Source organism: Oryzias melastigma, unplaced genomic scaffold (genome assembly GCF_002922805.2).
Source record: "Oryzias melastigma strain HK-1 unplaced genomic scaffold, ASM292280v2 sc00204, whole genome shotgun sequence".
Lineage (NCBI taxonomy): Eukaryota > Metazoa > Chordata > Actinopteri > Beloniformes > Adrianichthyidae > Oryzias > Oryzias melastigma.
The window spans coordinates 673,689-700,862 of record NW_023416880.1 but is presented as its reverse complement, the minus strand read 5'-3'; the positions used below and the strand labels follow the sequence as shown (position 1 = coordinate 700,862).

Below are 27,174 nucleotides of genomic sequence, written 5' to 3'. Positions count from 1 at the left end.
TTTTTTTTGGTTTCTGTGAATTTGTTTTGATTTTTAAAATGTGTTCTCTTTCTTTAATTGTCATTGTGATCTTAAATGTGCTATTGCCTTGTGTGATTTGTTGATGTGATTTTCACTTCAGGGTCACCATACCTGTGGCTTCAAAAAGCCCAGATTATCAAACCTCCACCACCGTGTTTGACAGCTAATTCAAAGTTTCTATCTAAAATGGGGAAGAGAATCTGATTCTTTCAAATGTTCTTGATGCTTGTTGCTGATCATAATGTATATACATGATTTTAATGCACCTCTCATATTATTCCATCTCTTTTCATGGTTGACCTTGAAGATCCTCTGTAATAAATGTAGTTTTGTGTGGTCAAATCCTGAGCTGATCTGGTTTGAACCTTCACCCCAGAGAAGACGAAGAACCATCTACAACACTTGTGCTTGAGAACATTTTTTTTGGGAGATGTTTGGACTTCCGTACCTTTTCAGATGGTCAACAATGTTTTAGAGGGAAAAAGCCTCTGGACCCCCAAGAAGATCTAACTGACTCAATTATCATGGAGATCTGGGGTCAATAACTAGATCACTGAATCTGTAAGGCTGCACTGACCATTTAGTTTTAATTTTCAGGCATATATTGTATAAGTTCATTGTTGCAGAACAATAAAGTTTCATGTTTTGTTTTTGCTGAATCCTAAAACCCATAAAGATCTGCAGTTGTTGCACACATTAAAAGGATTGAATCCTAACTTTTGCACCTTAATGTAAAAAAACAAACATGTTTAGTTTCCTTTAAGGAAAAGAAAACCCAGACTTTGGGTTCAGATTCTGGGGTTCTGTTTTCAGCACTGTGGCCCTGTGTTGCCCCTCTGGGTGTATATCCGTGCTGCAGACATCTTGCAATCCAAAGTCCTCCAATATGACAAAATGGAAGGAAAAACAAACAAATGTTGGCAAACAACTGTTATACAAACTGACCAGCATGTTGTGTTTTAGAAGTCCAGCAGGAAATAGGAAAGTTGAGTTCATGATTCGGGCTCCGAGAGTCTGTCGACGGGTTTTTTGGGGGTGAGGACATCTCTGCAGGCGCTCCTCAGGCGTGAGTCCTCTGCAGCAGCAGCAGCAGCAGCAGCAGCAGCAGCAGCGTTAGCGTCAAACAGCAAACACACAGCTCTCCTCTGATGAGTCCAAATCAGCTAAGAGGAGCTCCATCCCAGTCCAACAGGAAACACACCCCCCAGGACCCTGATTGGCTGATGCTGGAACAGCGGCGGACCGCACAGATCAGCTCCCCGCGTGAAACCTGGAGACAGGTCATCCACTTAGAATCCTGGTTTTTTTGCATAGTATATATGTATAAATATACACTATACCATAGTATATATATATATATATATATATATATATATATATATATATATATATATATACTATGGTATAGTGTATATTTATATATTTATATAATTAATATGCATACAAATTAATGTATACACATTTAATATATATATATGTATATACAGTATATATATAAATAATAGTATTTTATATATACATCCAAATATGTGAGTTAAGATGATGCCATTATGTGCAAATGGAAATGATCCAGTTTTTGTTAGAAATATGTAAAGTCTAGCTCAAGTTTAGGTCAATTTCAATATTATGCAATTCCACTGTTTCTTATATATATATATATATATATATATATATATATATATATATATATATATATATATATATATATATTTTGATAGCAAACACAGAAAAAATTCATCGCAATTAATCGCTATAATTTTTTTTATCTCAGTATTTGCCGACTACGTATTGTCTGTGATTAATAACAATATGAAATCCCACTCGAAATTCTAGACCTAAAACATTTAGTTTTAATTGCTCTCAATCTATTACAAAAACATCTGATTAATCGCACTTTTGTGTTGAGATTAATCACCAGTTAAAATTGATTTGTACAATATGGCACCGGACCATGGATCAAGTGGTCCGCTTTTTATGAAAAAGTGATCTAAACTTCAAAAATAGCGAGAATAAAGTACTAAAAACCGATTGAATATTTATTTTTTTCTGTAAGGTATGAGCGGTATAATACCCGATGAAATGTTTTAATGCACGGCGTGGAAGCCTGAACCACAGGGTTAAAGTGAAGGACTGTTTCTTCGATTAATTTGAGTTAATACATATTAACTCGTTAATTCTTTTTGATTAATAGCGTGCGTTAATGTTCACAGCCCTAAAATATATATACATATGTATATATATATATTAAATACTATAGTGTATATGTGTATATATCTATATAAACAGTGGCAGTGTGCAGTATTGAAATTAAGCTAAACTTGAGCTAGATTTAGCATATTTTTAATTGATTATTTCCATCCGCGTATCATGGGATCATTTTATCTCATTTCTGTTTAACTAAAAGAAAAACTGTCTGAATCAGGAAACAAGAAGTTATTTCCTGTGTACTTTCGTTCTAAGGTCTCTAAAAAAAAAAAAAAAAAATCCCAAACCGCAGAAAGAGCCGACTCACTTGAGCTGAGGTGATCTCCGCTGCTACGTCTGAGGCTCCGCCTCCTGCTCCGCCCCCACCACCCTGCTCTTGATCGACAGGTACATCTCCTCCTCCGGGTCGTAGTAATAAAACTTACTCAGGTAAGAGATAAGGGGTCTGCGGAGCAGAAAAACAACGTCAGAATGTGGATCTTCCACACAGATAAATAATGTGAATCATTTCTGTCTGCAAAGCAGCAAAAACTCAGATGTGGTTCAGAGACACCAGTTGACTCTGGTGCAAAAGTTTCTCCTGTGGGTATTTTAGAACAGGTTTGTAACCAGTTAGTGACCACGTTCAACACAGCATCAGGTTTTCTACATTTTATTTTGATTAAAAATATATTTATGTGAGAAAATATCCAAAGTACAGCGAACCAATAGAGCAATTTTAAATCAGAAAATGAGACAAACTCGTGTTTTTCAGCTCTGTTAAGATTAAAGTTTCTTTTTGTCGAGGGAAGAAAACTAAAAATGTTTTTTTTTTAAATCTAAATATGTTTCCTTAAAAGAGTTTGGAAAATTCAAACAAAGATGTTCATTTAGTCAGCAATGTATATTTAGGTCGACTGAGCGTTAGCATTAGCCGTCCTATGGGAAATTCCATTAAACATTAGCATCAAGCTAGTGGACTTTAGCTTTATGTGCTAAATCGATTTATATTTTTATGAATAGATTATTGATTTATTAAGCTTAAATTGAATAATCTATTTTATGAACCCAGCCCAAACCAAAAACGTCAAAAAGTGACGTGTAGGGCTTCTTATACAGTCATCATGAAAAATCTGTACGACAGGTGTACCCCTTACTGACCCTTACGTGATGAATAAGAGTTCATTATGACCTGTCACACGCAGCACGCCCGTAGGAAAATGTCCATGAACATTTTCTCTCTTGGGTTCACTAATATTTCCTGGTCACCTGCGTTTTCTGTACAGGTGTGACCGTTTTCACCTGCAGACGCCCGTATCCACCTGTAAAGGCTCCTGTGACAGCGTCCCTGGATTTAAATATTTATATTGTGATGGAAACTATGCAAATATATCAAATGAATTAACTCTGTACGAGTGGGATTATATACATTTAATTCTTCTCACTCATTTTTAATCTATAAATCAAAAGTCTACTTGATTTTAGTCAATTCCTATGGAGCTAAATTGGGGCCAATATTAATGGAAACCCAAATAAAACAACTTGAAAAAAATATTAAAAATATTTCAATGTCCGGAACTTTTTGTGATTCTAAAATAAACGTAATTATTTTTTTTAGGTTAAACTCAAAATTTAAATGTCAAGACTTTTCTTATCAGTCTCTGATCTTTTTTTCACCTTTAACTCTTTTTGTTGGCCCCGCCCTAACGCGCAACAACGGGGCCAAAAGTTTTGAAATGTTAAGATGCAAAACCAAAAAAAAAAGAGTTGAAACTAAAAACTAAGTTTTGGAATTCACATTTTGAATTTTGAAACCTAAAAAAACAGAACATTTGAGGCTTAAATCATTACGTTTATTTTAGAATTGCATAAAGTTGTGGACATTTTAATTTTTTTCTGGCCTAGCACCAATATTTTATCAAGATGTATTATTTGAGTTTCAAATAATATTGGTCCCAATTTAGCTCCATAAATTACTACTATATTCAATGAATTTTAGTTTGTTTTGTTTGCATTGTTGCAAAAATATATTTACTTATTTACAGTTCAGAGGACAAAATCTTCTAACATTTTTGTTGTTCTGCTTTAATCAATGCATTTCCTTATTTCTGAAATGACTTTCATATATTTAAAAACTTCAACGACCAAATGAAGAGGCTGATTTCGGTCATGGCGGGCGTCGGCGCGGCGGGGCTGCTGCAGACGGGTACCTGGGCAGTGGAAGCTCTTGGATGTGGTCGATGCGGACGATCTGTCGGATGCAGAAGCGGCAGAGATGCTGCAGCGACTTGACGTTGCTGAAGCGAGACACAGGATACAGGAGCTGGACCGGAGTGGGTGGAAGCCCTGAAACAAAGAGCGCCACTTTACACGCTGACACGTCCCGACCCGGCCAGCGAGCCCCCCGGGCGCCGGGCTCGCCGGTAACCCCACGGCCAACCCATTTATGAGTCGTTGTGACATCGTCCGCCTCGTCCATGGCCTCATTCCTGCTGCTGCACTTTAGCCAAATAATCCAATGCAAAGTGGAATTGACTTTTGCTCACATTTAAAGATTTTTCTTCTTTTTCTGCTGATCTCTGAAAGCAGCATCTGTCCCTTCAGCAGCTGAGAGCCACAAACACTAAAATAGAATCGGGTTTAAGAGCTGCATAACGTGAAGGCGAAGCTGCAGATTCAGTAAATCTCATGAATTTAGGCCGCTGTGACTCTAAAAATGACATTTGCTTGTTCTGGTGGAATTATCTAAACTTCACGCCTCTACCATTTATGGTACAAATGTTTGTAGAGATAAAAGTTCAGGTAGAAGACAGAGTGTGAACTCCTGCAGCTCCACAGCATTTCCCTTCATTCCTGCTTCTGATTGGATCAGACTAAACCCGGCTGACTGACTCCTCCCTCATGCAGGTTGACAAAGTGTTGAGGCTTCAAACTACAAGTTCTGAAATGTTCCTTCAGGTGATTCTTTGCACAAAACTGACAAGTGTTTGGAGAAGAGCTTCACGAAACGCCACAGGAAAAAAATGTCATAAAAAAACATAGAAGATGTTTTTGAGTGAAAAAATCTGCTGATAGATCCAGAAGAATTTGATTGAAAGAAGTATGGATCTTTATAAAACTAAAAATAATCTTGAAATTAGCCATAAAATCTTATATTTAACTATAATGCTCAGATTAAGTAGTATGTCATTAAATAAGTGTAAAAAAGTTTGATATCTTTAATGTAGGTACTTTTATATACATAAATACTTTTGTATTTTCTCCAAAATATCCTATTTAATGTCCAACTATCGTTATTTCCAGAACAGCTAAAATAAGACTAGAATTAAACATTTTAAGATAATGTTGTCAACCTTAAATGTATAAATTTCATAAGAGATGTTACTTAAAATAAATGATTTTTAAAGATTTGTCTTAAAACTAGTAATTTCACAACATGAAAAGTTACTTGTTAGGAGGTTTTATCCTATAAAGTGTATATTTATATTTAAAATATATGATTACCCATCCATCCATCCATCCATCCCTTCATCCATCCATCCCTCCATCCATCCATCCATCCATCCATCCATCCATCCCTTCATCCATCCATCCCTTCATCCATCCCTTCATCCATCCATCCATCCCTTCATCCATTCATCCATCCCTTCATCCATCCATCCCTTCATCCATCCATCCCTTCATCCATCCATCCCTTCATCCATCCATCCATCCATCCATCCCTTCATCCATCCATCCATCCATCCATCCATCCATCCATCCCTTCATCCATCCATCCATCCATCCATCCCTTCATCCATCCATCCCTTCATCCATCCATCCATCCATCCATTCATCCATCCCTTCATCCATCCCTTCATCCATCCGTCCATCCAATAATTTTCCCGTGATTTGCTTGAGGGACTCACCTGGGACTCGTGAGCGGAGGAAGTAGAGGAATTTGCCGTTCTTGGAGTGCATGATGGCTCTCTCGATGAACTCCACCACGGAGTGGCAGCGGTCCTCGAACTTCGGGTGACACCAGAGACTGAAGGTCCCTGGAGACACAAGTTTGGGATGAATCAGAAGCTGCACACCTTCAAGTTCTCTGAGTTTGACCCATCATGAGATATCAAATCAAACTTGTATCCATTTATTCATCTTTAGAACCCCTTCAATCCCTTCTGGGGTCACAGGGTTGCTGGAGCCTATCCAAGCTACCATTAGGCCAAGGCGGGGTTCACTCTGAACAGGTCGGCAGTCTTTTCCAGGGACGCACACTCACATGCACTTACACATGCTCACTCGGGAGTCATCAATGAACCTCTGAAGCACGTTTTTGGTGTCCAGAGAGACACGCACGTGTATGAGAACATGCAAACTCCACACAGACAGGTCCACACTGGGATTTGAACCGCAACCTGCTCGCTGTGAGGCAAGAGTGCTAACCACTACACCCCCGTGCAGCCCAGTGGCAGACGTATCAGTTTGGGGGCCCCAGACGAGCAATAACACGGGCCCTCTGCTGCGGCTTTAGTGATCATTTCAGCTTTTAGTAAAAAAATAAAAAAATTTTAACTGTGGAGTGGAGTCACTTAGAAAAAAATAACATTTTCTGCTCGTCGTTTTTCTCCTTTTCTGTACATTTTGTATTAGAGCCACCATGAAAGAAAACAGACATTTATATATGAGAATAAAGTCAATTTATGACTGAAAATGTTGTAATTTTACATGAAACCTTTTCAGACATTATCTTTTTCGTGTGAAGCTAAAACTTTTCCTCATAATTTTTGTACTTTTATCCAGTTTTTATCCTTGTATTTTTTTCCTCATTATTTAACAACTTTATAGTAGAAACATTTTGACTTTTTTCTCATATTTCTAGAACTCCATTCTCATAACATTCAGGGCTTTTTCCTCCTAATTTTATTACTTTGTGTTAGTAACATTTCCACTTGTCTCATAATTTTGACGACTTTATTCCTGTGAAATTTAGACTTTTTTTTCTCACAATTTTCCAACTATTCTTGTACACTTGTGATTTTATTTCTAATAATTTTACAACTTTATTCTCGTGAAATTTTAACCTTTTCCCTATAATTTTATGACTTCATTCTCGTAACATTTTGACTATTTTGTCTATTCTTTTTATCTATTATTTTCTATACTGTGTTTTTTTCCTGTTTTGTCTTCCTGCGCTTCAGGAAGAGCAACATCAAATTTCATATTTTCTCTTTTTCTTTTCACTTAACACTTCATCTCTTCATCTCTCCACTTTGTTTTTGTTTTTTCTCTTGGAAAAGATCCATTGCTGCAAAAACGCTGGGGGAGGACCAAACACTTTCACATGAGCTGTCTTAGGTCATTTCAGTGTTTTTTTTTAAGTTTTCAGCTCGGGGGCCCCAAGGTGTTGGGGGACCTCAGGCAATCGCCTACCTTTCCCTAATGCTAAGTCCGCCCCTGGTGCAGCCCACTTTAAAACTGGAATGTAGACATCATGAGTGATTCCCAGAAGTATTTATTCTCATCAGTTTATCAAAAAATAAAAGATGTAAAAGCAACATAAAACTTTATCAGATCTTGATGCGACCAGGAGCACCTTGATAACTTTGCTGCTATTTTTCTGTCTGAAAAGTACATGTTTATTCTTCAAAATCCTCAAAGTCGTGAATAAAAACGACTGAATGAATTCTGTGGTGTCAGAAAGCGGCTCAGGACTCCATCTGTCAGGAGAACTCATGCAGGCGCCGCGTCCATCAGCCTTCAGCGACTTCACCGCTGCATGTTCAGAACAATCCTAAACATCCGCGTTCCTCACAAACACGTCGCTGCCGATGCTCAGTAAGCAGGACGCGTGTCCCATTTCGCTCATCTCCTGAGGGTCGTGGGGAGAACGGAGAGCTGCTTTTGTCTGCCGCCGTCTTTGATTCCAGCAGAGTGACCTGCAGCTCTGCAGTGCTTTGTGTGCAGCCTCCTTTCTGCCCTATTGCATGAATGTTTGAGCGTGACTCACCGGGGTAATGCACGCTCGCGCAGAACACATGGTGCATGGCCATGTTACATGCATGAGGTGTTGACAGTGGAGCATATGGAGCCGTGTGGGAGGGAAAAAGCTCTTCAGTCTTCCTGAAGCTGAATCGTGTTTCTAAATGCTGCTGCGGAAAATCAGATTTCATTCATAAAAACTTCAGTTTGTTTGCTGTAATCTTCCTGTTTTATTGCACAAGGATTTCTTTCTTCCTTTTTGTCCATTAAGCTCCTTTGAAGCTCTTTGAATAAACGGTAATAGTGATATAAACTGTGAGTGCTGACACATAAAATGCGAACGGCGGCGCTCCTAAAGCGAGCATCACTGTTGGCTTGAATTTATCAGGACCTGGAATAATAAAGACCAGGCTGAGTGCTGCATCTGTAATGTACGGTTCTGGAGAAAAGGTCTAGAAATGTGTGCTCTAGAGAGAGGGCAGCTGATCAAAATGATTAGAAACCCAAATAAAAGAAATCGAAAAAAATATTGGTGTTTGGCCCAAAAAAAAAGAAAAATGTCCAAAAGTTTTAAAATCTAAAATAAGCTTTATCATTTCCAGCTTTAAATGTTCTTTTTTTTTTTCATTTTCAAAACTCAAAATATCATTTTGAAAACTTTTTTTCAGTTTCAAATTTTTTTTCACTTTCAACTTTTTTTTTTTTTGATTTTCGATTTTGAAATTTTCAGATTTAAAAAACAAACAAAAAAAAAGATTTGAAACTGAAAAAAAAGTTTTGAATTGAAATTTTGAGTTTTGAAACCTAAAAAACTGAATATTTGAAAATGAAAATAATAATTTAGAATAGCAAAATGTTTTGGACATTTTAATTTTTTGGGGGGCCAAACATCAGTATTCTTTCAATTTGTTTAATTTGGGTTTCAAATAATATTGGTCCCAATTTAGCTCCATACATCAACATGTTCAACATCAAAGAGCAGTAAAGCTAGTTTTAGCGAGGAACTCTTCCTGCTTTTATGATAAATAGGATTGTTATCTTTACAGAGCACCGTTGTGACTCTTCCTGGTCGGAAAAACAAGCCGTATTTTATCACTTGAACCTCCTGGGTGGTGTGAGGTGAGCCCTCCTCCACCAGGTGGATGTGAACATCCCTGAAGTCCAGCTCTGAGGAGACCTCATTTCTCGTTTTCATGGTTCTGTCCTGCACCCGTCCAGAACTGAGGGACCAGATTCTTTTCCCTATTCTCTTTTCTTTTGTGCATTTGAGCAAAATTTTCCCCCCAGCCAGCACACACCTTGTACCTGGAGAAAATGAATCTTAGTAATAGTGAACAACCCCCACCCCCATCATGTGATGACATCACAGCGGGTTTCAAAACAATGAATGGGCCCAAAATCTCACAAAAATATTTCTAAATCCACTGACAAAACTGAAACACGTGTGTTGGGGGTTTCCAATGGAAGTTCTGATATTATTATGGGATGGCTACAGGACCTACGGTTTGGAAAAAAAAATTTCCATGAGCAATCTTCTCAAAATTTCCCTCAAATGAACCAGTTTGAGTTTACAACCACAAGCAAAGTTTCGTTGACCTTTATACTCAGAAAGAAGCCGCCATCTTGAAAAAAAAAAATCCCTTTAATACCTTCAAGTCTAAACTCCTCTTAGGGATTTTAACTTATCGCCTCCTAACTCCTCGAGCATCACCGTGAAATAAAAATGTTGATTTTAGAAGATTAAACGGCGTTAGCTAATAAAAGTGGTGTTTCCATGGTGATCACTTTTTTTTTAATATAATATTGTGAAAATTTCAGACATGAATCCCTGGCCCAAGCTTAACGAAATGATACGACACACAATATGAACGTATTACGATTGACAAAAACACTTCAGTTTCCAAGGAAATTAAAAAAATTACTTTTGCCAATTCTTTTAAAAATGAAACAGACGTGTTCGTCACCCCCAGGCGACCAAAAAATAAAATGGTTGCTATGGAGATAAAACAAACAGAAAAGCCGCCATATTGGAAAAACACGTTTTCTAAATGTATTGTCATGTGTAGCTCTGAACAGAGAGGGAGAGTGGAGTTTGTTTATTCGACGCTCTCATACTCAAGTTCCTCCAGTTCACTCTCTGCAGTTTCACACACTTCACTTTAAACATGAACAGATGAAGAGTTTTTTACTTGGATAAAACTTTAAAAAGCGTGCGTGTGAAGGCCTCTCACCTCTGTAGTGCTCCATGCGAGTGTGATGCGTGACTCCCTGGGACCGGAAGCTGAGGCTCAGGATGTATCTGGGGTCTGAGCTGTCCCGGACCAGGAAGGACCCGTCGGGTTTCCCCTTCAGCTTCATCTCCGCGTCCTCCCAGTTCATGGGACCCCAGTACCAGCCGCACTGCAGAAGGACCAGCAGTGGATCAGTTTGAAAAAGTCGTTTCAGTCTCGTTTCAAACTACTGTCTTAGCGTTTAATGACTTCCTGCTTTATTTTGAAGAGAAGCACATAATGTGAATATTTATTTGATAATATTTATAATAAATATAAGTTACTGATATATGAAGTAAAATTAACTTTTAAAGTTATTTTCTTTTGTTGGTTTAGTTCAGACTAACTTCCAGTTTTATCGTGAAGCACATTTACAGAAATTGAAATTAATATAAATGCCTTTTTTAGCTAAACGCTTAATAATAAATTGGATCGTTAGTCTCTTGAGATCCCATATTAATAAATAAAAAAAACTATAAATAAATAAATAAATACATTTAAAAAAATATTTTTTATAGTATATAAAATAAATATATTAGTTATGTGTAATTTCAAAAGTTAATTTAACTTCTAATGTTATTTTCTTTTGGTTCTTTAGTTCAGATTAACTTCCTGTTTTATTTTGAAGAGATGCACATATGTGTAATATAATTTGGTATAAATATTATGTAATTGTATCTAAATGTATTAAGTATAAATATATTTATTTAATCATATTTGTTATATTAAAAAAAGTTACCAATATATGAGTGTGAAGATCCATATTTTTTTAAAAAACATTTAAATTAATGTAAATGTATTTTTTTAGTTTAAATATTTAAATGGGAGAATTAGTCTTTTAGAGATGACATATAAATAAATAAACACATAAATAAATAACAAATAAATAAATATTTTATAATACATAATAATAAATATAAGTTAGTTATATAGAAGTTTAAAAGTTCATTAAATCGGATTTCAACTTCTGAAGATATTTTCTTTTCTTGGTTTTGTTCTGACTAACTTCCTGTTTTATTTTGAAAAGAGGCCTTGTGTTTGTTCTTTTTCCTGAGTTCTGTTTAACGTGTCAGCAGGTTTTTAACATCTCCCTTCAGTCGAGGGATCTTCATTTTAATGTTTTAATCCTGGATTTCTGTCAGTAACTTAAACTCTATTTTCCTATCAAAGCTCATTCTGGACACAACAAGATTCTGAATAACAAGAATATTTTTATTTACATGTTTTCAAGCATTTGATGAAAAATACGCATCAGACCCTCCATCCTCTGAAAGTCTGATCATCGTTTCCATGGTGATTAAACTTCTCACAGATGATCATTTCTTACTAAAATGATCTTAAAAAGACCTTTGTTTACTCTCTATTTCGGTTTAAAATGTATATTTTTTCTCAAATAAAAGTTTTGTTTTGTGAATTTAAAAGATCCTTTTAGGAAAGCAGAACTGAAGCGGACTGCTGACGTCGTGGAGCGTTTCTGCTGAAAGTATGAAGCTGCTCTGACTCAAAAGCATCATTTCTATTTGAAGTAACACTGTTTTCGACTGTTCGCTCCTCTTCAGCGTGACCCGAGCTTCACTCATCTGGTTTTTTCCATTTCATTTTTTCCAGGAATGTGCAATTTTAAAAGCTTCATTCAGTCCCTATTATTGATTATTGATCACGTTAAAAGCAAAAACAGCCACATGACTGCTGAGTTTCCTGCCTGAATTCTGCTGAGGCGGCATGTTTTTGAATTTAAACTGAAAAGAGAGAATAATCTGAGCTGAAATGAAGAGCTGTGATTGGCTGATGCCTTCATGATCAAACACAGAAACAGACCACAGATTCTTTTGGGTCACAGATCAGAAAATGTCTTCATTTAAGTATTTTCATAATAATAAATGATTTTAGATAATCCTTAAAAGTGTCTGTTAAACTAAATATTCTGACTAAAAACTCCAACAGATGACGGGAAGAGTTCTACCTTTTCCAGCTCTCTCAAACTGGCAGTGAAGTTGCTGGCTTCAGACCGCCGCAGCGCACAGAGGACGGGAGGCGGAGCCTGTCTGGCGGGAAGCGGGGCGTCAGCAGTCGACGGGTTGGAATGAGGGAGGGCCCGAAGGAAAGCGTCTGATACAGAGAAGTAAACAGGACAACAAAAGAGTTTAATGTAAAACATACATTTGAATTTTAATCCAGAAAAAATCCCTGAATTTGGACATTTCCCATCAGCCCACATCTTACCATTGAGACTGAGGCTGTGCTGGATGGTGGCGTGGGAGGGAGGAGGGGGAGGCGGGAGAGGCAAGGGGAGGGACTGCAGGGAGGCGCCCATGACGCTCACTAAGAAGGAGCCGGGCTGAGGCCCGGCTATGTCGTCTGTAAGGAAGAAGGGAGGAGGACAGAAGGAAAACGCTTTGATTGGTTAGGAAAAAGGAAGGAAGGAGTTAGGAAAGGAGAGGAGGAGTTCTGAGCGAACGAAACAAGCCGACTCCATCCGGTCACAACGGGTCACTTTCTCCATGATTTGGTTTAAACCTTAAATTTTTAGGTTTGGGTTCTAAATTTGATTTGCGTGTTACAAAATAACAACACAAAACTGTAGATTGTAGAGACCCCTGGGTCAACTGGACCCATGTGGTTTACAAGTGGGCTGAAAATGTGGGCCCCAAAAGTTTCCTCAGTTTTTGCGCGGTGGCCCCACCTGTATTAGCCCACATTGGCTTAAGTGGGCACTCAGTAGGCTAGCTCGCTACGCTAGCCAGTCGCCTTGTGGATAGCTATCTTGCTACGCTCTCCACTAGGCGGCTGGCTAGCATAGTGAGACAACCTACTGAGTGCCCACTGAAGCCAATAGCGAAGTGAGCTAGCTCTGCCGGTCCTCTGTAGCTGGCGACCAGCATCCACAGGGCGGTTGCCTAGCGTAGCGAGCCAGCCTACTGAGTAGCCACTGAAGCTAATAGCGTAGCAAGCTACCTCTGCCGGTCCTCGGTAGCTCACTTCATTGTCCACCGTGCTGCTGGCTAGCGGCTGGCTAGTGTCCACCCAGCGTGCAGCTGCCTAGCGTAGCGAGCTGACCTACTTAGTGTCTTAGTGTATCTGAAGCCAATAGCGTAACAAGCTAGCTCTGCCGGTTTGTTACAATTTAAAAAATCAGTTTTTATCAAATTACATTTTTAGGTTGAGAAAATCATCAACTGAAAATGTTCATTTGATGAACACTAATAATTTTAAATGTAACAAATTACAGAGATTTTGTTAATGGATCCAAAATTTGCCCTTTTTACAGAATTCTGACCTGTTCGTCTGCCTTGAAAGAGTCCATCTCCACTAATGATCCTAAATCAGAAGCACCTGTTTGAGCTGCATAAAGACACCTGTCCAGCCCTTATGATCAGTAAAGCTCCAACTACTAACATGACCCAGACCAAAGAGCTGTCAAAAGACACCAGATACTAAATTGTAGACCTCCACAAGGCTGGAAAGCGCTGCCAAGGAAATTGGTGAAAAAACATCCACTGTTGGAGAAAATAGCCAAACATGACTGTGGATCTCCCTCAGAGTGGGGCTCCATGACAGATCTCCCCTGGTGGGGTCTCAGCGATCCTAAGAACGGTGAGAACTCAGCCCAGATCCGCTCAGTGACCGGATGAATGATGATCCCAAGAACACCATGTGAAGCATGGGGGTGGTAGCATCATGCTATGGGGGTGGGGACAGGACTACTGCACTATATTGAGGAGAGGATGACGGGCCTAGCCAGACCTACACCTAATAGAAACTCTATGGAAGGAGCTCAAACAACAGTCCAGAAACCTGACTGCTCTAGAGAAGATCTGTGAGGAGGAGTGGGCCAAAATCCCTCCTGCAGTGTGAGCAAACCTGGTGAAAACTACAGGAAACGTTTAACCTACATTTGGCTACTGTACCAAATATTCACACGGAATTTCCAGGTGTTCAAATACTTATTTGCCTTACTCTACAATGATTCACTTTCTCCACGATGGTGTAGTGTTCAATTTTTAAACCAAGAATCGTGGCCTCCCTACCAGTTTCTGTGCAGCTTCAGAACCAGAAAGGCCTTTATTTAACCTCTGAAACGCATTAACATGGCAGCTTTATGGTTTGTATGCTTTAAAAGACAAAAAATAAGACGGCAGAACAAAAAGATGGAATCATATTGTAGTAAAAAAACAAGTAAACATTCATCTAAAGGCATCTAAACGTAATTCGTGCGTGGGCCTCACAGCAAAAGGCGCCTTTAAAAGGTCAGAAAACAAACAGATTCAGGAATATAACTTTACATATTCCTGTGCTGCTCTTAACCCAGGGCTCAGCCCGTCACGCTCTCATACATTTATTCAAACAAATTCTGTGAGAGCAGGTAGATGTGTCTTTGTTCTTCTCTTTTTTATCTTTCTGCCAGATGTAAATTAAGTCTGTAGTTCTGCGCTGACCTTTCAAATCTCTCCTCCAATCAGATTACAGCAGATTAGAAAAACTTCTCCGGGTTTCTGCAAATCTATGAGTGATATTTAAGATGGATCTGCGTCGGAATGAAGCAGAAAACTGAAGGAAAGCGTTTCTTGATGCTCTGGTTCGGGTTTGAAAAACAGACGCGTACATTCAATCAGGACGGGAGAAAAGATTACCTAACAGGCTGAGACTTCGGCGTGGAGGAGGGGGAGGAGTCGGAGGGTGTGGCGTGATGGTCCCTCGCCGAGAAATATCCACGTCCACCAAAGAAACGGTCTCACCTGAAGCCAGAAAAACAGATTTGTTTAATAGATGAGAACAACAAAGGAAACTGCAGGAAAAACAAGAAAAAAATTTAGATTTTTTTCATGCAGATTTACTGAAACGGCACCAAACAGGATGTTTATGGAGAATTACACCCGGCTAATCAGCACAAATGACTGTAATAAAGAAAAACATCCAATCCAAGCTAATTGAGATGCTGCAGATTCCCTGTTTACCAAAACTGCATTCAGCAGTTGGTTCCTGGCAGCAGAAGCTAAATCAGTCGGTAAGAGCAAAGCAACAACTGGCTCCGAAAGTGCAGAGAAAGCTGGACCTGGAATCCTTCAGCCTGATGAGGAGCATCACGGACCAGCGGGAATGACTCTAACATCCAAGATGCTTCTGCTCTTAACGAGTCTGATCTTTTAACCTGCGAGGGATGTCTTCATAACAATAGAAGAGAACTAGAAAAGTTGCATTACCTGCAATAATGTTAGTGTGAACGCTTTACGCTGAAGGTAGTCGCTGAAGATGCTGAAGCTTTTTGCTGAAAATGATGATGCAATTGACTTTAATCGCTATAGAGATTTGCTGAAAATGCAAAATGTTAAATTTCCTAAAAGACTGGAAGTTTCATTAGAGAACTGTGAAAGAGCGCTTAAGTTTACCTACATTTCTCTGTAAAATTGCTTAAAAATCCCTAATACATGCCAATTTTGCAAAAATATTTAAGTGTGTCGCTTAAATATGAGCTAAACTCCAAATTAGCCTAAAATTCCTAAATTATTCTAAAACGTTAGCCTGTTGCTAAAAAAGAAGCTAAACTCCAAATTAGCTTAAAAACCCCAGTAGATAACAACTTAGCCAAAAACATTAGCATGTTGCTAAAATATTAGCTAAACTCCAAATAAGCCCAATGAGGCCGTTCTTTTGAGATATCGGACTATATAGATAAAAATGAATTGAATTAAATCCAACCGTTTCTATCAAGTTTTTCATTTGTTCTTTTCTGCTTCTTGTGTTTGAAAGACTGTGAAACTCTTTAGGACGTCTCCAAGCTGAAATCTGCTGCATGAATAACGCTGGCGTTCCCATCTTCTAGCTCAGTTTGCTCTGCTGACCTCCTCTGACTTCTCGACCTCGGCCAGGGAAACAGCTGGGGCTTTTTATTTCACTTTCAATCTGCTGTCCCGCCGTCGGGCGGAGCTGCCACTCCTCCTAAAGAAGCTCAGCAAAACTGTAAAGCTTCTGTATTTACTTCAGTCAGGATTAAACCACCGCAGGAGAAATTTCACAACGTCCTGCAGCCGACGGAAAACTATTGACACGTTTCTGAATTTGGGAAATGACGCTGACAGAAGGCACTGATGGGGTTTGAACTTCATCACATGATCAAAGCTGCAGACTCTCATTTCTCAGCACAGAGAGGATTTAAAGAAAAGAATTGCTTCATAGTGTAGCATGCTACAATGACTTCTTTAATTTCTCAAACCGTAAGAAACAAAGAAAAAAGACGAGTCCACTAATAAAGTCTCAGTCGGAGGGGCGGACCCGTACAGGTTCTGAGGGTTTTTGGCTTGTTCAGGTCCATAAGGGGAGCCGGTGTGTCTTGAGGCTCGTACGACCATCTCAAGGGTCATGAAAATGGGCCGTACCATTGTTGTGTGTCTGACCCTGGACTCACGCTGCATCCGGTCCGGCTCTAGCTGGTCTAGCTACGACTCCCATTGGCTACAGATGCCTGCTGCAGCCACAGGCTCTGCTGCCGACCTCAGGAGACTGAACTCACGTGGGTTCACGCCATAACCTGCCATAACCCGCCATAACCCGCCATAACCCGCCATAACCCGCCATAACCCGCCATAACCCGCCATTTCTGTAGGAAGTATTAGTAAACAAACATCATTCCACCGGGATTTTGATTTATATTCACAACACTTCCTTTTCTGCGCGACTCATCTTCATACGATGGGTAAGCATGGAGCTTGTGTTGATACTTTTGTCTTCTCTAGGCTTAAATGTACAGATTTGTCTGTGTTTTATACATACTGTGTAACACGTAGGGAGACCAGGGTTGGTTGTCACAGTGATGTCATGTTTACAACACCGAGAAAACAGCGGAAAATAGCCTTTATTTTGAAAAATCTTTAAACCAGCTCAGTGGCCTTGTGGTAGAGTGTCTGCCCTGAGACTGGAAGGTCGCGAGTTCAAATTAGTGCTGCCACAAACGATTATTTTAACAGTTGACCGCAACTGGATGTAATGCACACATTTTAACCATCGTTTGAACTAACTAAAATCTAGATATACAGCTTTACCTGCGATAATGCTAATGTGAATTCTGTAAGCTGAATTTGGCTGCTGAAGATGCTGAAATTGATAGCTAAAATCGTTGAAGCTGAAAGCCAACAAAACATTGGTTAAATGCCAAATTAGCCTAAAAAAACTGAAAAAGTCTAAGTTAGCCATAACAGCTAGCTTGCAGCTGAAATATTAGCTAAACTCCAAAATAGCCCAAAAAACTTTAATAAATGCCAAAATAGTCCAAAAAACTAGCAGAATGCCATTATAACTTTCAACTTTGCTACATTCTGACTCCATAAAATATAAAGTAACGTTTAATTAAACATTAAATTAGTCGCTGACTATTTTAATAGTGGATTAGTCGACTACTTGTGGCAGCCGTAGTCGTTAATAAGGTGCAAATACTGACTCCTATTGGCAACTGCTGCACAAACAAGGTGTGCACGTGATACACAAGTGACGTCTGTAGGATGTCCACACAAACTACACCCTCATTGCTTAATTTCTTTACTTCTAAAGTCAATTTAATTTTGTTCTACATGGCCTTCCATAGAAAGGTGTTCCCCCTTACTCAGCACTATTGGGTGTGTTACACACTTCTCTGTACGACACACCTGCGTCTCACCTACTTCACCTTTACACCTGAGTGTTGTAGAAGTGTTCACAGCGACATCGTAGAAAAAATGTGCATGAACATTTTCACTCTACCGATTCTCTGAGCGGTCTATGACTTTGATGTGGGTCACCAGCGTGACCTGTTCTGGTTTGATCAATTTTCCAACCATAAACTGCCCATAAGGACAGTCGTGACTCTTGGACGTCTTTAGCAGCGTTTACGTTCAATATTCCTGATTTAAACTAGGGCTGGGAATCACTGGGTACCTCACGATACGATACGATACGCGATACATGGCTCACGATATCGATAATATCGCGATACTGCGATAATTGGTAAAAATCCTCTCTAATAACTACCATTATATAGAACATGTTTTGGGGGGGAAATATATCCCCATTTATCTTTTTTTTTACCTTAAACACAATCATACTAAACAATTTTTCTTATTTTGTGCAACAAATTATAGACACTTTTGTGCAAAATTGCTGAAATCAGTAAAACTATGTCTTTGACAAACATTGACAACAACTGAATTGGAATTATCTGTCAGATTCAATGTTAACAATAGTAAACATGATCAGCAGTGACACTACTTAGTGCAGAATTGTTGTAAACAGAACAAAAATTAAATAGGTCAAGTAGTGACAGCTATCTACCTCCAAAAGAACGTCACACCAAAGGATGATGAATATAATGTTTTACAGCCTCTCTCAAAATTGACCTAATTTTTTGTGCACTTTTCTCTCACTTGAAAAGGGCTGAGCATCCAAAAATAAAGGCTGATTTACTCAGACTGTTACTCGAGATTATTTTTCCAATTTTTATCATTTTTCCATTTGGTCAGTCAGCAGTCAATAGGTAAAATCCTTAAAACACACATAATAATGGCAATAAATATAATTTTAAGTGCTTCAATTAATTTGCATTCTCCCTAATTTTACAGTGAATGCATGTACTTTAGTTTAATTACATTTAAATCTAAGTTCATACATCAAATCCTGCTTTTTTATTTAAGAATGACTTTAAAATTAACATTAGCAACAAATGATTACATTGTTTGAAAACGTCACATTATAAATTTATCAAAGTTACACCGTACAGCAGCAGGTTAAACATTGAAGTGCATGAAAGCGAAAATTCCGACGCTCCTTGAAGCGTACACAGACAACTGCGTAGCACGCGCTCAGTTCCCACGGCAAACAGAAAGTAAGTGATCGCTGACATTCTAGCGCTCAGACAAAGTCACTTCTTACCGGGTGGATCTCCTACAGATGGATGATAAATGCTGACAGGTAGACATGCTTCCCACACGCGCTACAGAGCCTGTATCTCACCGGTGCTTCTCCCAAATGAGCGCGTGCGTCGCTATTAAAAGTCCGACGCAGCGTGCGCCCATAGTTCCGGCGCGCGACTCAGACGCTCAGCGCTACAGCCTCTTTAAATGAAAATATAATATCGATACTTGGTGAGAACCCATCGAGAATCGATCGCAGGACTAAATATCGCGATATATCGCAATATCGATATTTTGGCACACCCCTAATTTAAACTGTTAGTTATTGCTAGAATGTAGACGGTCTGAGTGAATGCTGAGTCTGGAATCTCAGAAAAACTCTCATCAGGTAAATCAAAAACTCATCCAGAGTCTTAGAATAACAGAGAAAATCAGCTACTGAAGCGTTGAACCAAACTTTGAGAAACAAAATGACAAAAGAAATGTTAGCACTAAAGGAAACGGATTTCTTGAAAATTAGCATCTTTTGATGAGTCAAATTCTGACTCATATTTTCACAAAATCTGGAATTTTCAGGAAGAATAAAACCCTGAAAGTCATAAAATCCATGCTGAGTCAGAGAGCGGTTCCAAGATTGAGAATTTGCAAATTTAAGAACCAGGGGTGACTGAAGTTCATCAAGTCTCAATGTGTCCTACAGTCCTGAGGAACTGAGAAAAAAGCTTTTGAAAACCTGGAAGCTAAAGAAGAAGACGTTCAGCTGCTGCAAGACCTGTTAACTCTAAGAACAAACTAGCAAACGTTGTGAATCTCTGCTGAAGAACTAGAGTCTGTGAAACGAGAAGACACCACACTCAACCTCATCCTCCTCATGAAGAAAGAATTCTTCTCTGCATAAAGACCCTGAGGAAGATCTAACTTGCAGTCATTTCCACCAGCTTCTTTAAATCCTCTCCAGACACGAGTCATCTCCTGAGTCCAGCAGGTCACTTCTCCTGCTTCGGATCGTTCCCTTGAACTCGGTTCCTCTGACAGAAGATTTGTCAAAATACGAGGAGCTTCAATGACATGTTCTTCTGACTCAAACGACATTGACTTTTACACAAATACTGATAACAAAATCAACTTAAATGAACTTCAGCTCGTGAAGTTAGCAAGTTGATCAAACTGAATCTGTGAGTAAAAACTTCCCCTCAAAGATCATCTCTGCTCTAAAGAGTTCCAGGAATGTGTTCAGACTGGAAAAGTCTCTCCATCTGCTGAATTTAGTTCTGAACCTTCCGTTTGGTCTGTAATCAGAGTCTGTAATCTGTAACTAGAGATTCTGTTTGGAACTAAAGTCTGTAAACAAAACCTCGTGACTAAAGATCTCTTCAGTCATTGACCAGGAATTATTAGGGCGGGGCTAAACAGTGACAGAAAGAATAGTGGAAGTCCTGCAGTTTGCAATCCTTTGTTGGAATAGTTCAGTGATTCAAACTTCATACTTTGCTGATCAGTAAAGCTGCCACGATTAGTCGACTAATGATGACTAATTTAATAGTCGTTACTTTGACAGCTGACCTTTGACCCTAGATACCCTTTATATATAAAATTGATATTAAATTGTGACGTCATCTTGAGGGGCGGGGCAGCTGTCAAAACGAGTTTGATGGAAAGTATATTTCTTATCTCTCTCTCATGTGATTTATTTAATCTTGTTTTAATCCCAGAAACTGATGAAGATGCACGATTCATCAGAAGTTGAATAAACTATCATCTGATGGAAAAGGAGGAATGCTGATCAGTGTTCACGACAGATCGATTGTTGGGAAGTTGTTTTGATGAGCCTGAATTCATGCGACCACATTCCAATGAGTTGCTGTTCCATCATCGCTCCACGTTTGTCTTTTCCTCTCTGTTTACATCCCAAAATTCCCAGTTATAGTGGCCATTTTGGTTCAGTCGTTCCACTCCGAGCGTGGAGGCTGTTCAGACTGAGGAATCTCAAAGCGAATCCACCACGAAAGTCAGAGACACAAAGTCCCGGTGTTGAGCCAAGATACGTTCCCCCTGCCAGAATGTGTTTCCCTGGTCTAAGACGTGTTTGTTTTTGTTTTTTTAACACTCATATTTTGTCCCAAAACACATAATTAGAAGGCAGATGACTACAATATACTTAATTCTGGGGCTTTTCTGTCATATTTGCATTTTTCTCACATATTCTGTGTAAAACAACGACAGTTTCTTCTTTTAAAAAACGGAAAAAGACAACCTCTTTTTAGTAATTCAGGATAAGAAACGAGATTTATAAAAGTAACTTTGTGATGGAAGCATGTAACAACAGCTAGTTGTTAAATAGTTGTTTCTACTGTAAATTATTGGGGGGAACACATTCTGGCAGTCAGACTCTGTGACCCTGTCGTCTTACGTAGAATGTGTAGTAAGAAAAAACATCAAACATGACAGTAAACTCTGAAAAGCCCCAGATTTAATGATATAGCGTAATCGTCCGCCTTCTTCTTATGCTTTTTGGGACAAAATATGAAAACACAGTCTGAGACCAGGGACACACATTCTGGTGGAGGGAACGTCCTTTGACACAACACCAGGACCAGGTGTCTGACTAGTGGTCTCGGTTTGTTTCAAACTGGACTGAACTCCGGTTTACTCTGAGATTCATCAGTCTGAATAGACTCCACGCTCGGAGAGGAACAAATGAACCAAAACAGCCACCGCAGCCAGAAATTATGGGATGTAAACATAGAAGCAGACAAACTTGGAGCAACAATGCAACGGGGAACGTACCTTGGCACACCACCACGACAGGTGTCTCTGAGTTTTGTGGTGGTCTCGGTTCGTCTCCAATCGGACTGAGCTCCAGTTCACTCTGAGATTCTTCAGTCTAAATAGATGCCACGCTCGAAGGGGAACAATTGAACCAAAACAGCCACCGTAGCCAGAATTTATGCAATGTAAACAGCGAGAAGCGGGCAAACGTGGAGCAACGGCGAACATACATTGGCATAACACCAGGACATGGTGTCTCTGACTTTTGTGGTGGGATACTCTGAGATTCTTCCGTGTGAATAGACTCCACGCTCGGAGAGGAACGACTGAACCAAAATGGCCACCGTAGCCAGAAATTATGGGATGTAAACAGAGAGAAGGGGACAAACGTGGAGCAACAATGCAACGGGGAACGTACTTTGACACAACACCAGGACGTGGTGTCTCTGACCTTCGTGGTGGTCTTGGTTTGTCTCCAATCGGACTGAACTTCGGTTCACTCTGAGATTCTTCAGTCTGAATAGACTCCACACTCGGAGTGAACACTTGAACCAAAATGGCCACCATAGCCAGAAATTATGGATGTACCATGACACAACAGCAGACCAGGGTCCACTTGGGCGTATTCAGGCTAAAATGAGTTCTGAATTATCAGGGAAATGAATTCTGGTTCACCTTAAGCGGAGCAGATGTGTCCAGTCTATCACTAGAACCTAAGAACTATAAGGTTTAGATTTATTATCTCTGCATCTTAAATCCTGAGGAAGTAAAAAACAATAACGAGCAACAGAAACATATTTTGCTCATTTCCAGTAAAGAAGCTGAGTTTGAAGAAAACAAAACAGAATAGTTTTGGTGGTTTGATAAAATTGGAAGGAACTCATTAAAGTTGTTGGAAAACTTTCCCACAAAAAGACATATTTGACTCTTCAGAGCAGCTGACCTTTCTCTCTCCTTGTGGTCGTGTGAACATTTGGCTCAGAGATAACTTTGGAGTTTTTAAGTTCACTTCAGACGCTGTTGTGCAACTAAATCGTCAGATTCTGAAAGTCCTCTTAAATGCACATTTTTATCGACTTTCTCATCTGTATTTTGGACTTCCCCGTCTCGATTTGTAAGTTGAACTGTGTATTTCCTGCTGCTTAGCGCTGAGCTGATTATCACAAACTTCTGTTTCCTTCTCTTCAGCTCATTTGATCAACTTCTACAAAGTAGTTGTGAGTATTTGTGCTTCTTGCCGTTTTTGTGCATCAGTTTTAGTGACATTGTGGCTCTTACCAGTGAAAGCAGACAGGGAGGCTGAGAGGGAGGCAGGGTTGAAGGCACTTTGGGCCCTGGTCAGTCTGGGATGGATGTGGCTGCAGAACATGAAGAAGACAGTGAGAAGATAGCAGGAGGTTTAGTGCAGCAGGATGATGAAGCGCTTCAGTTCTGATGTTTTTTTAATCACAGCCTTCTGTCAGGGAGCTGCTTAGCAGTGAGTGTGAGGAAGGTGGAGGATGACAGAACACAAAGGTTTCAAGAATGCAGCATCTGACAGCACGGAAATGTTTGGAGAAGGAGGAATCATATGGAGCTAAATCGGGCCAATATTATTTGAAACCCAAATAACACAAATTGAAAAATATATATATTGGTGTTTGGCCAAAACTTTTTGCTGTTCTAAAATAAACTTAGTTATTTTCAGCTTCAAACGTTCTGGTTTTTAGGTTTCAAAACTCAAAATTTCAATTTGAAAACTTAGTTTTCTGTTTCAACTCTTTTCTTTTATGGTTTCAAATGTGAAGATTTCCGTTTCAAAACTTTTCAGACAACTTGAGCTTCAACAGTGTTTTAGTCATTTTATACAAGCATGAGGACGATTTTTACGCCTGTGTGTAACAATAAGATTTGAACGGGCTACAGCAGCGTTTTGGACGCACAGTTATTTTTAAATTTCCCCAATGTGGGACTAGTAAAGGTTTTCTTAATCTTCTAGGCAATAAAACTCTGATTTTAAACATCTGTCTGTATGGAGCTAAATTGGGGCCAATATTATTTGAAACCCAAATAAACAACTTAAAAAATATTGGTGTTTGGTGTTTAATCATTTTCAGCTTCAAATGTTCTGTTTTTATGGTTTCAAAACTCACAATTTCAATGTCAAAACTTTTTTATTTTAGTTTAAAATCTTTTTTCCACTTTAAACCCTTTTTGTTAGCCCTGCCAGAATGCGACACAACAGGGCCAAAAGTTTTTTAACTGAAATTTTCAGATTCAAAACCATAAAAAAAAAAAAAAAGTATTGAAACTGAAAAAAAAAAGTTTGGAAATTGAAATTTTGAGTTTTGAAACCTAAAAAACAGAAATTTGAAGCTAAAAACAATTAAGTTCATTAAAATAACAAACATTTCCGGACATTCTGAATAGTTTTTGGCCAAACCCTAATATTCTTTTTTTGAGTTGTTTAATTTGGGTTTAAATAATATTGGTCCCAATTTAGCTCCATAGACTTGGGACAACTTCAGACTTTGATAGTACTGACTAAACAGCCGTTTTTTGTAATCGTATTTATCATAGTTCTCAGAGTCAGTAAATGCACCGGGACTGAAGTTATCCCTTCATCGATTTTGATTGGTCCTTTGTGTTAGCTCCGCCCCAACGTGCCACAATAGAGCCAAAAGTTTTGAAACTGAAAATTTGGAGTTTTAAACCTAATTACCAAAACATTTTATCCTAAAAAATAATTAAGTTTATTTTAGAATAGCTAAACGTTTGGGACATGTTTCCTTTTTTTGGCAAAACAAATATTTTTTCTTTATTTTTTTTTATTTGGGTTCGAATAATATTGGCCCCAATTTAGCTCCATAGAATCAGATGACAGAGGAGCTCAGAGACACGTTTCCTCCATCATTCAGAGATTGATAATTGCAGCTGTTATCAGAGTATGTTAGCCTCAGATCGCTGTTGTTTGGGGTGTTTTCTGTGACCCACCTGTCCGGGTCGTGCTCTCCGCAGGGGGAGCCCGCCATGTCCACCAGACTCCCAGCAGAGGACACGGAGTAGGCCACGGAGGGCCTCTTGTCCAGGAGGTGGCTGGATCCGCTGCAGCTTTTAGTCCGGAACAGTTTGCTGAGCCGCAGCTTCAGGGAGCCCTTTTTGGACTTCCCCGGGACTTTCAGCGTCTTTTCCGCGCCGCGGCCGGTGGGAGTCCGCGGCGCGCTGGCGCACCGCTCCGGCCGCCTGCCGGGCGTCGACGCCTGGCTGGGGTTCGGGCTGGCGGCCCAGGGGGGGTCGTGGGGGCCACCTCCGTGGAAGCCGCACACCTGCGCCGCCGCCCCCGCCTCCGGGGCGCCCTCCTCCTTTACCTGCCGCCTCAGCTCCACCTGGAAGCTGCTGATGGAGAACGCGCCGGACATCTCCTGGACCACCTCCCGCTTCCGGTGCAGCAGAAAGTCGCGGCGGCCGTCGTCGTCCTCCGCCGGGTCCTCCGGGCAGCCGTCCATGCCCAGCCCGTCGCCGCTGCCCAGCCCCTCCAGCACCAGCAGGGCGTCGCTGGTCTCCGTGGGGTCGTCTCCGGGCGGCACCCCCGCCGCCCCCGACCTGTGCGCGCCCTGGCACGAGCACTGCGGGAGCTCCCCCGCCTTGAACAGCATCTTGGGGACGGCGCCGACTCCCAGCTCCCCGAACCTCCGCGCCAGCTCGAACACGGCGCCCTCGCGGTCGCCCGCGCCGCATCCCCACGCGGAGCTGACCACGGTGAGCGGGGTGGAGCGGTCCGACAGCACGGGCCAGTCCGGCGGCGCGGCGAGCAGCCGGTGCCGGCGGCACAGCTCCGCGGCTGCCGGCGCCTCGGCGGGAGCGGTGAGCGGCGGCGGAGCTCTGCATCCGGGGTCCTGCGGGTCTTGCTGCCGCCGCTGAGCGTCCGTCGGGCTGCGGGGGTTGTTGTTGGCGGGCGGGCCGGAGCCCGCGCTCTGCTCCAGCGCATCCCGCGGTGGATCCAGCCGGTCGAGCTCCAAAATGCCCTCCCCGTTCCGGATGATGTTGGAGAACACGAGCAGCTGAGGCCGCAGGCCGGAGCTGGGGGCGAAGTCAAAGCCCGGGGCCTCCACGGAGCTCTGCGGAGCGGGAGCGGCGGACAGCGGGGCTCGGCCCTCCGTCCCCCCGGCGGCAGGTGCAGCCGTGCCGTCGCCGCTCGGCTGAGCTTTGTTCAGGAATCCGCCGGGATGCTCGAGGCCCGCGGGGTCTCGGCTGATGTCCAAGCCCGCTTTGACGCCGCTGTGAGCCAAGACCTCCTTCCCCAGCGCCGACACGACTCCTCCCGGCGGCAGATTCCCGTTTTCTGCGTCCAAGCGGTCGTCCTCGGCCGCGGAGACCAGGCGCATCAACACAAAATCGGGCGACATATCTTGCGCGTTGTTCATAGTTATTCGACAGCGGATCCGGATTACCGTCGATCTGCGTTCACATAGCTAACCGCGGGGATGTGGCTCCTGTGATAAAGAAAGGGCCAAACCGCTGCTGCCTCGCGCGCGGTCGCGAGCGCAAAAACGGAGACGAGGCGACTCCCTCCCTCCCCCCTCCCGCCCTCCTACCAGCGGGCAGCATCCATGTGTGAATGATCGGACAAACGACTGCGGTTCGCTCCCGGCGGCGGCAGGCCGACCCCGGGTCAGACATGCGGTCTGCTTTCCGGCTCCGGGACTCACAAACAGAGGAGTGTCCGGTCAGCGAGCGCCGTCTGCCTCCCCGGTTCCCCGCCAGGCCCCACCCGCTCCTCCTGTAACGCCGCTCCATGAGCACCAATGATGAGAGCCATAAATTCAGCAGTGGCGCTTTAACATCCCAGACTGTTCCCGCTCAGCCTCGCAGAGACGCGCTGCTGCTGAGGACATTTCCCGGGAAAACAACAAACAGAAAGACAAAAACACATTCTCATCTCATAAATGAACTTAGTGACACTTTTAGCTTCACATTTTCACCAAATTTGCATTATTTATTCGAGAAAAGTGAGATTTCAAATGAACAAATCGCTGATTAGAATCAGACACAGTTTTCAATTGAATTTATCTACAACAGAGTTATCAAAGTCAATCATACAAGAGGCAAAA

The 27,174-nt window shown here is 41.0% G+C and overlaps 1 protein-coding gene across 4 annotated transcripts; it reads right to left on the bottom strand.

Moving 5' to 3' along the window:
• Positions 1-27,174, bottom strand: socs7 (suppressor of cytokine signaling 7). Of its 4 annotated transcripts, XM_024260695.2 has the most exons (10): positions 25,058-27,169; positions 23,363-23,442; positions 15,071-15,175; positions 12,663-12,797; positions 12,403-12,548; positions 10,401-10,569; positions 6,114-6,242; positions 4,416-4,551; positions 2,534-2,671; positions 1-1,291 (listed from the first exon to the last, which is right to left on the bottom strand). In XM_024260695.2, the coding sequence occupies exons 1-9, from the start codon at positions 26,485-26,487 to the stop codon at positions 2,557-2,559; spliced, it is 2,445 nt and encodes an 814-aa protein (XP_024116463.1). In that variant the 5' UTR covers positions 26,488-27,169; the 3' UTR covers positions 1-1,291; positions 2,534-2,556. The 4 variants fall into 4 exon arrangements, with proteins under 4 accessions (XP_024116463.1, XP_036066621.1, XP_036066619.1 ...); XM_036210726.1 differs by lacking the exon at positions 1-1,291 and having other exon boundaries at positions 2,490-2,671; positions 25,058-27,168; XM_036210728.1 differs by lacking the exons at positions 1-1,291; positions 4,416-4,551 and having other exon boundaries at positions 2,238-2,671; positions 25,058-27,174.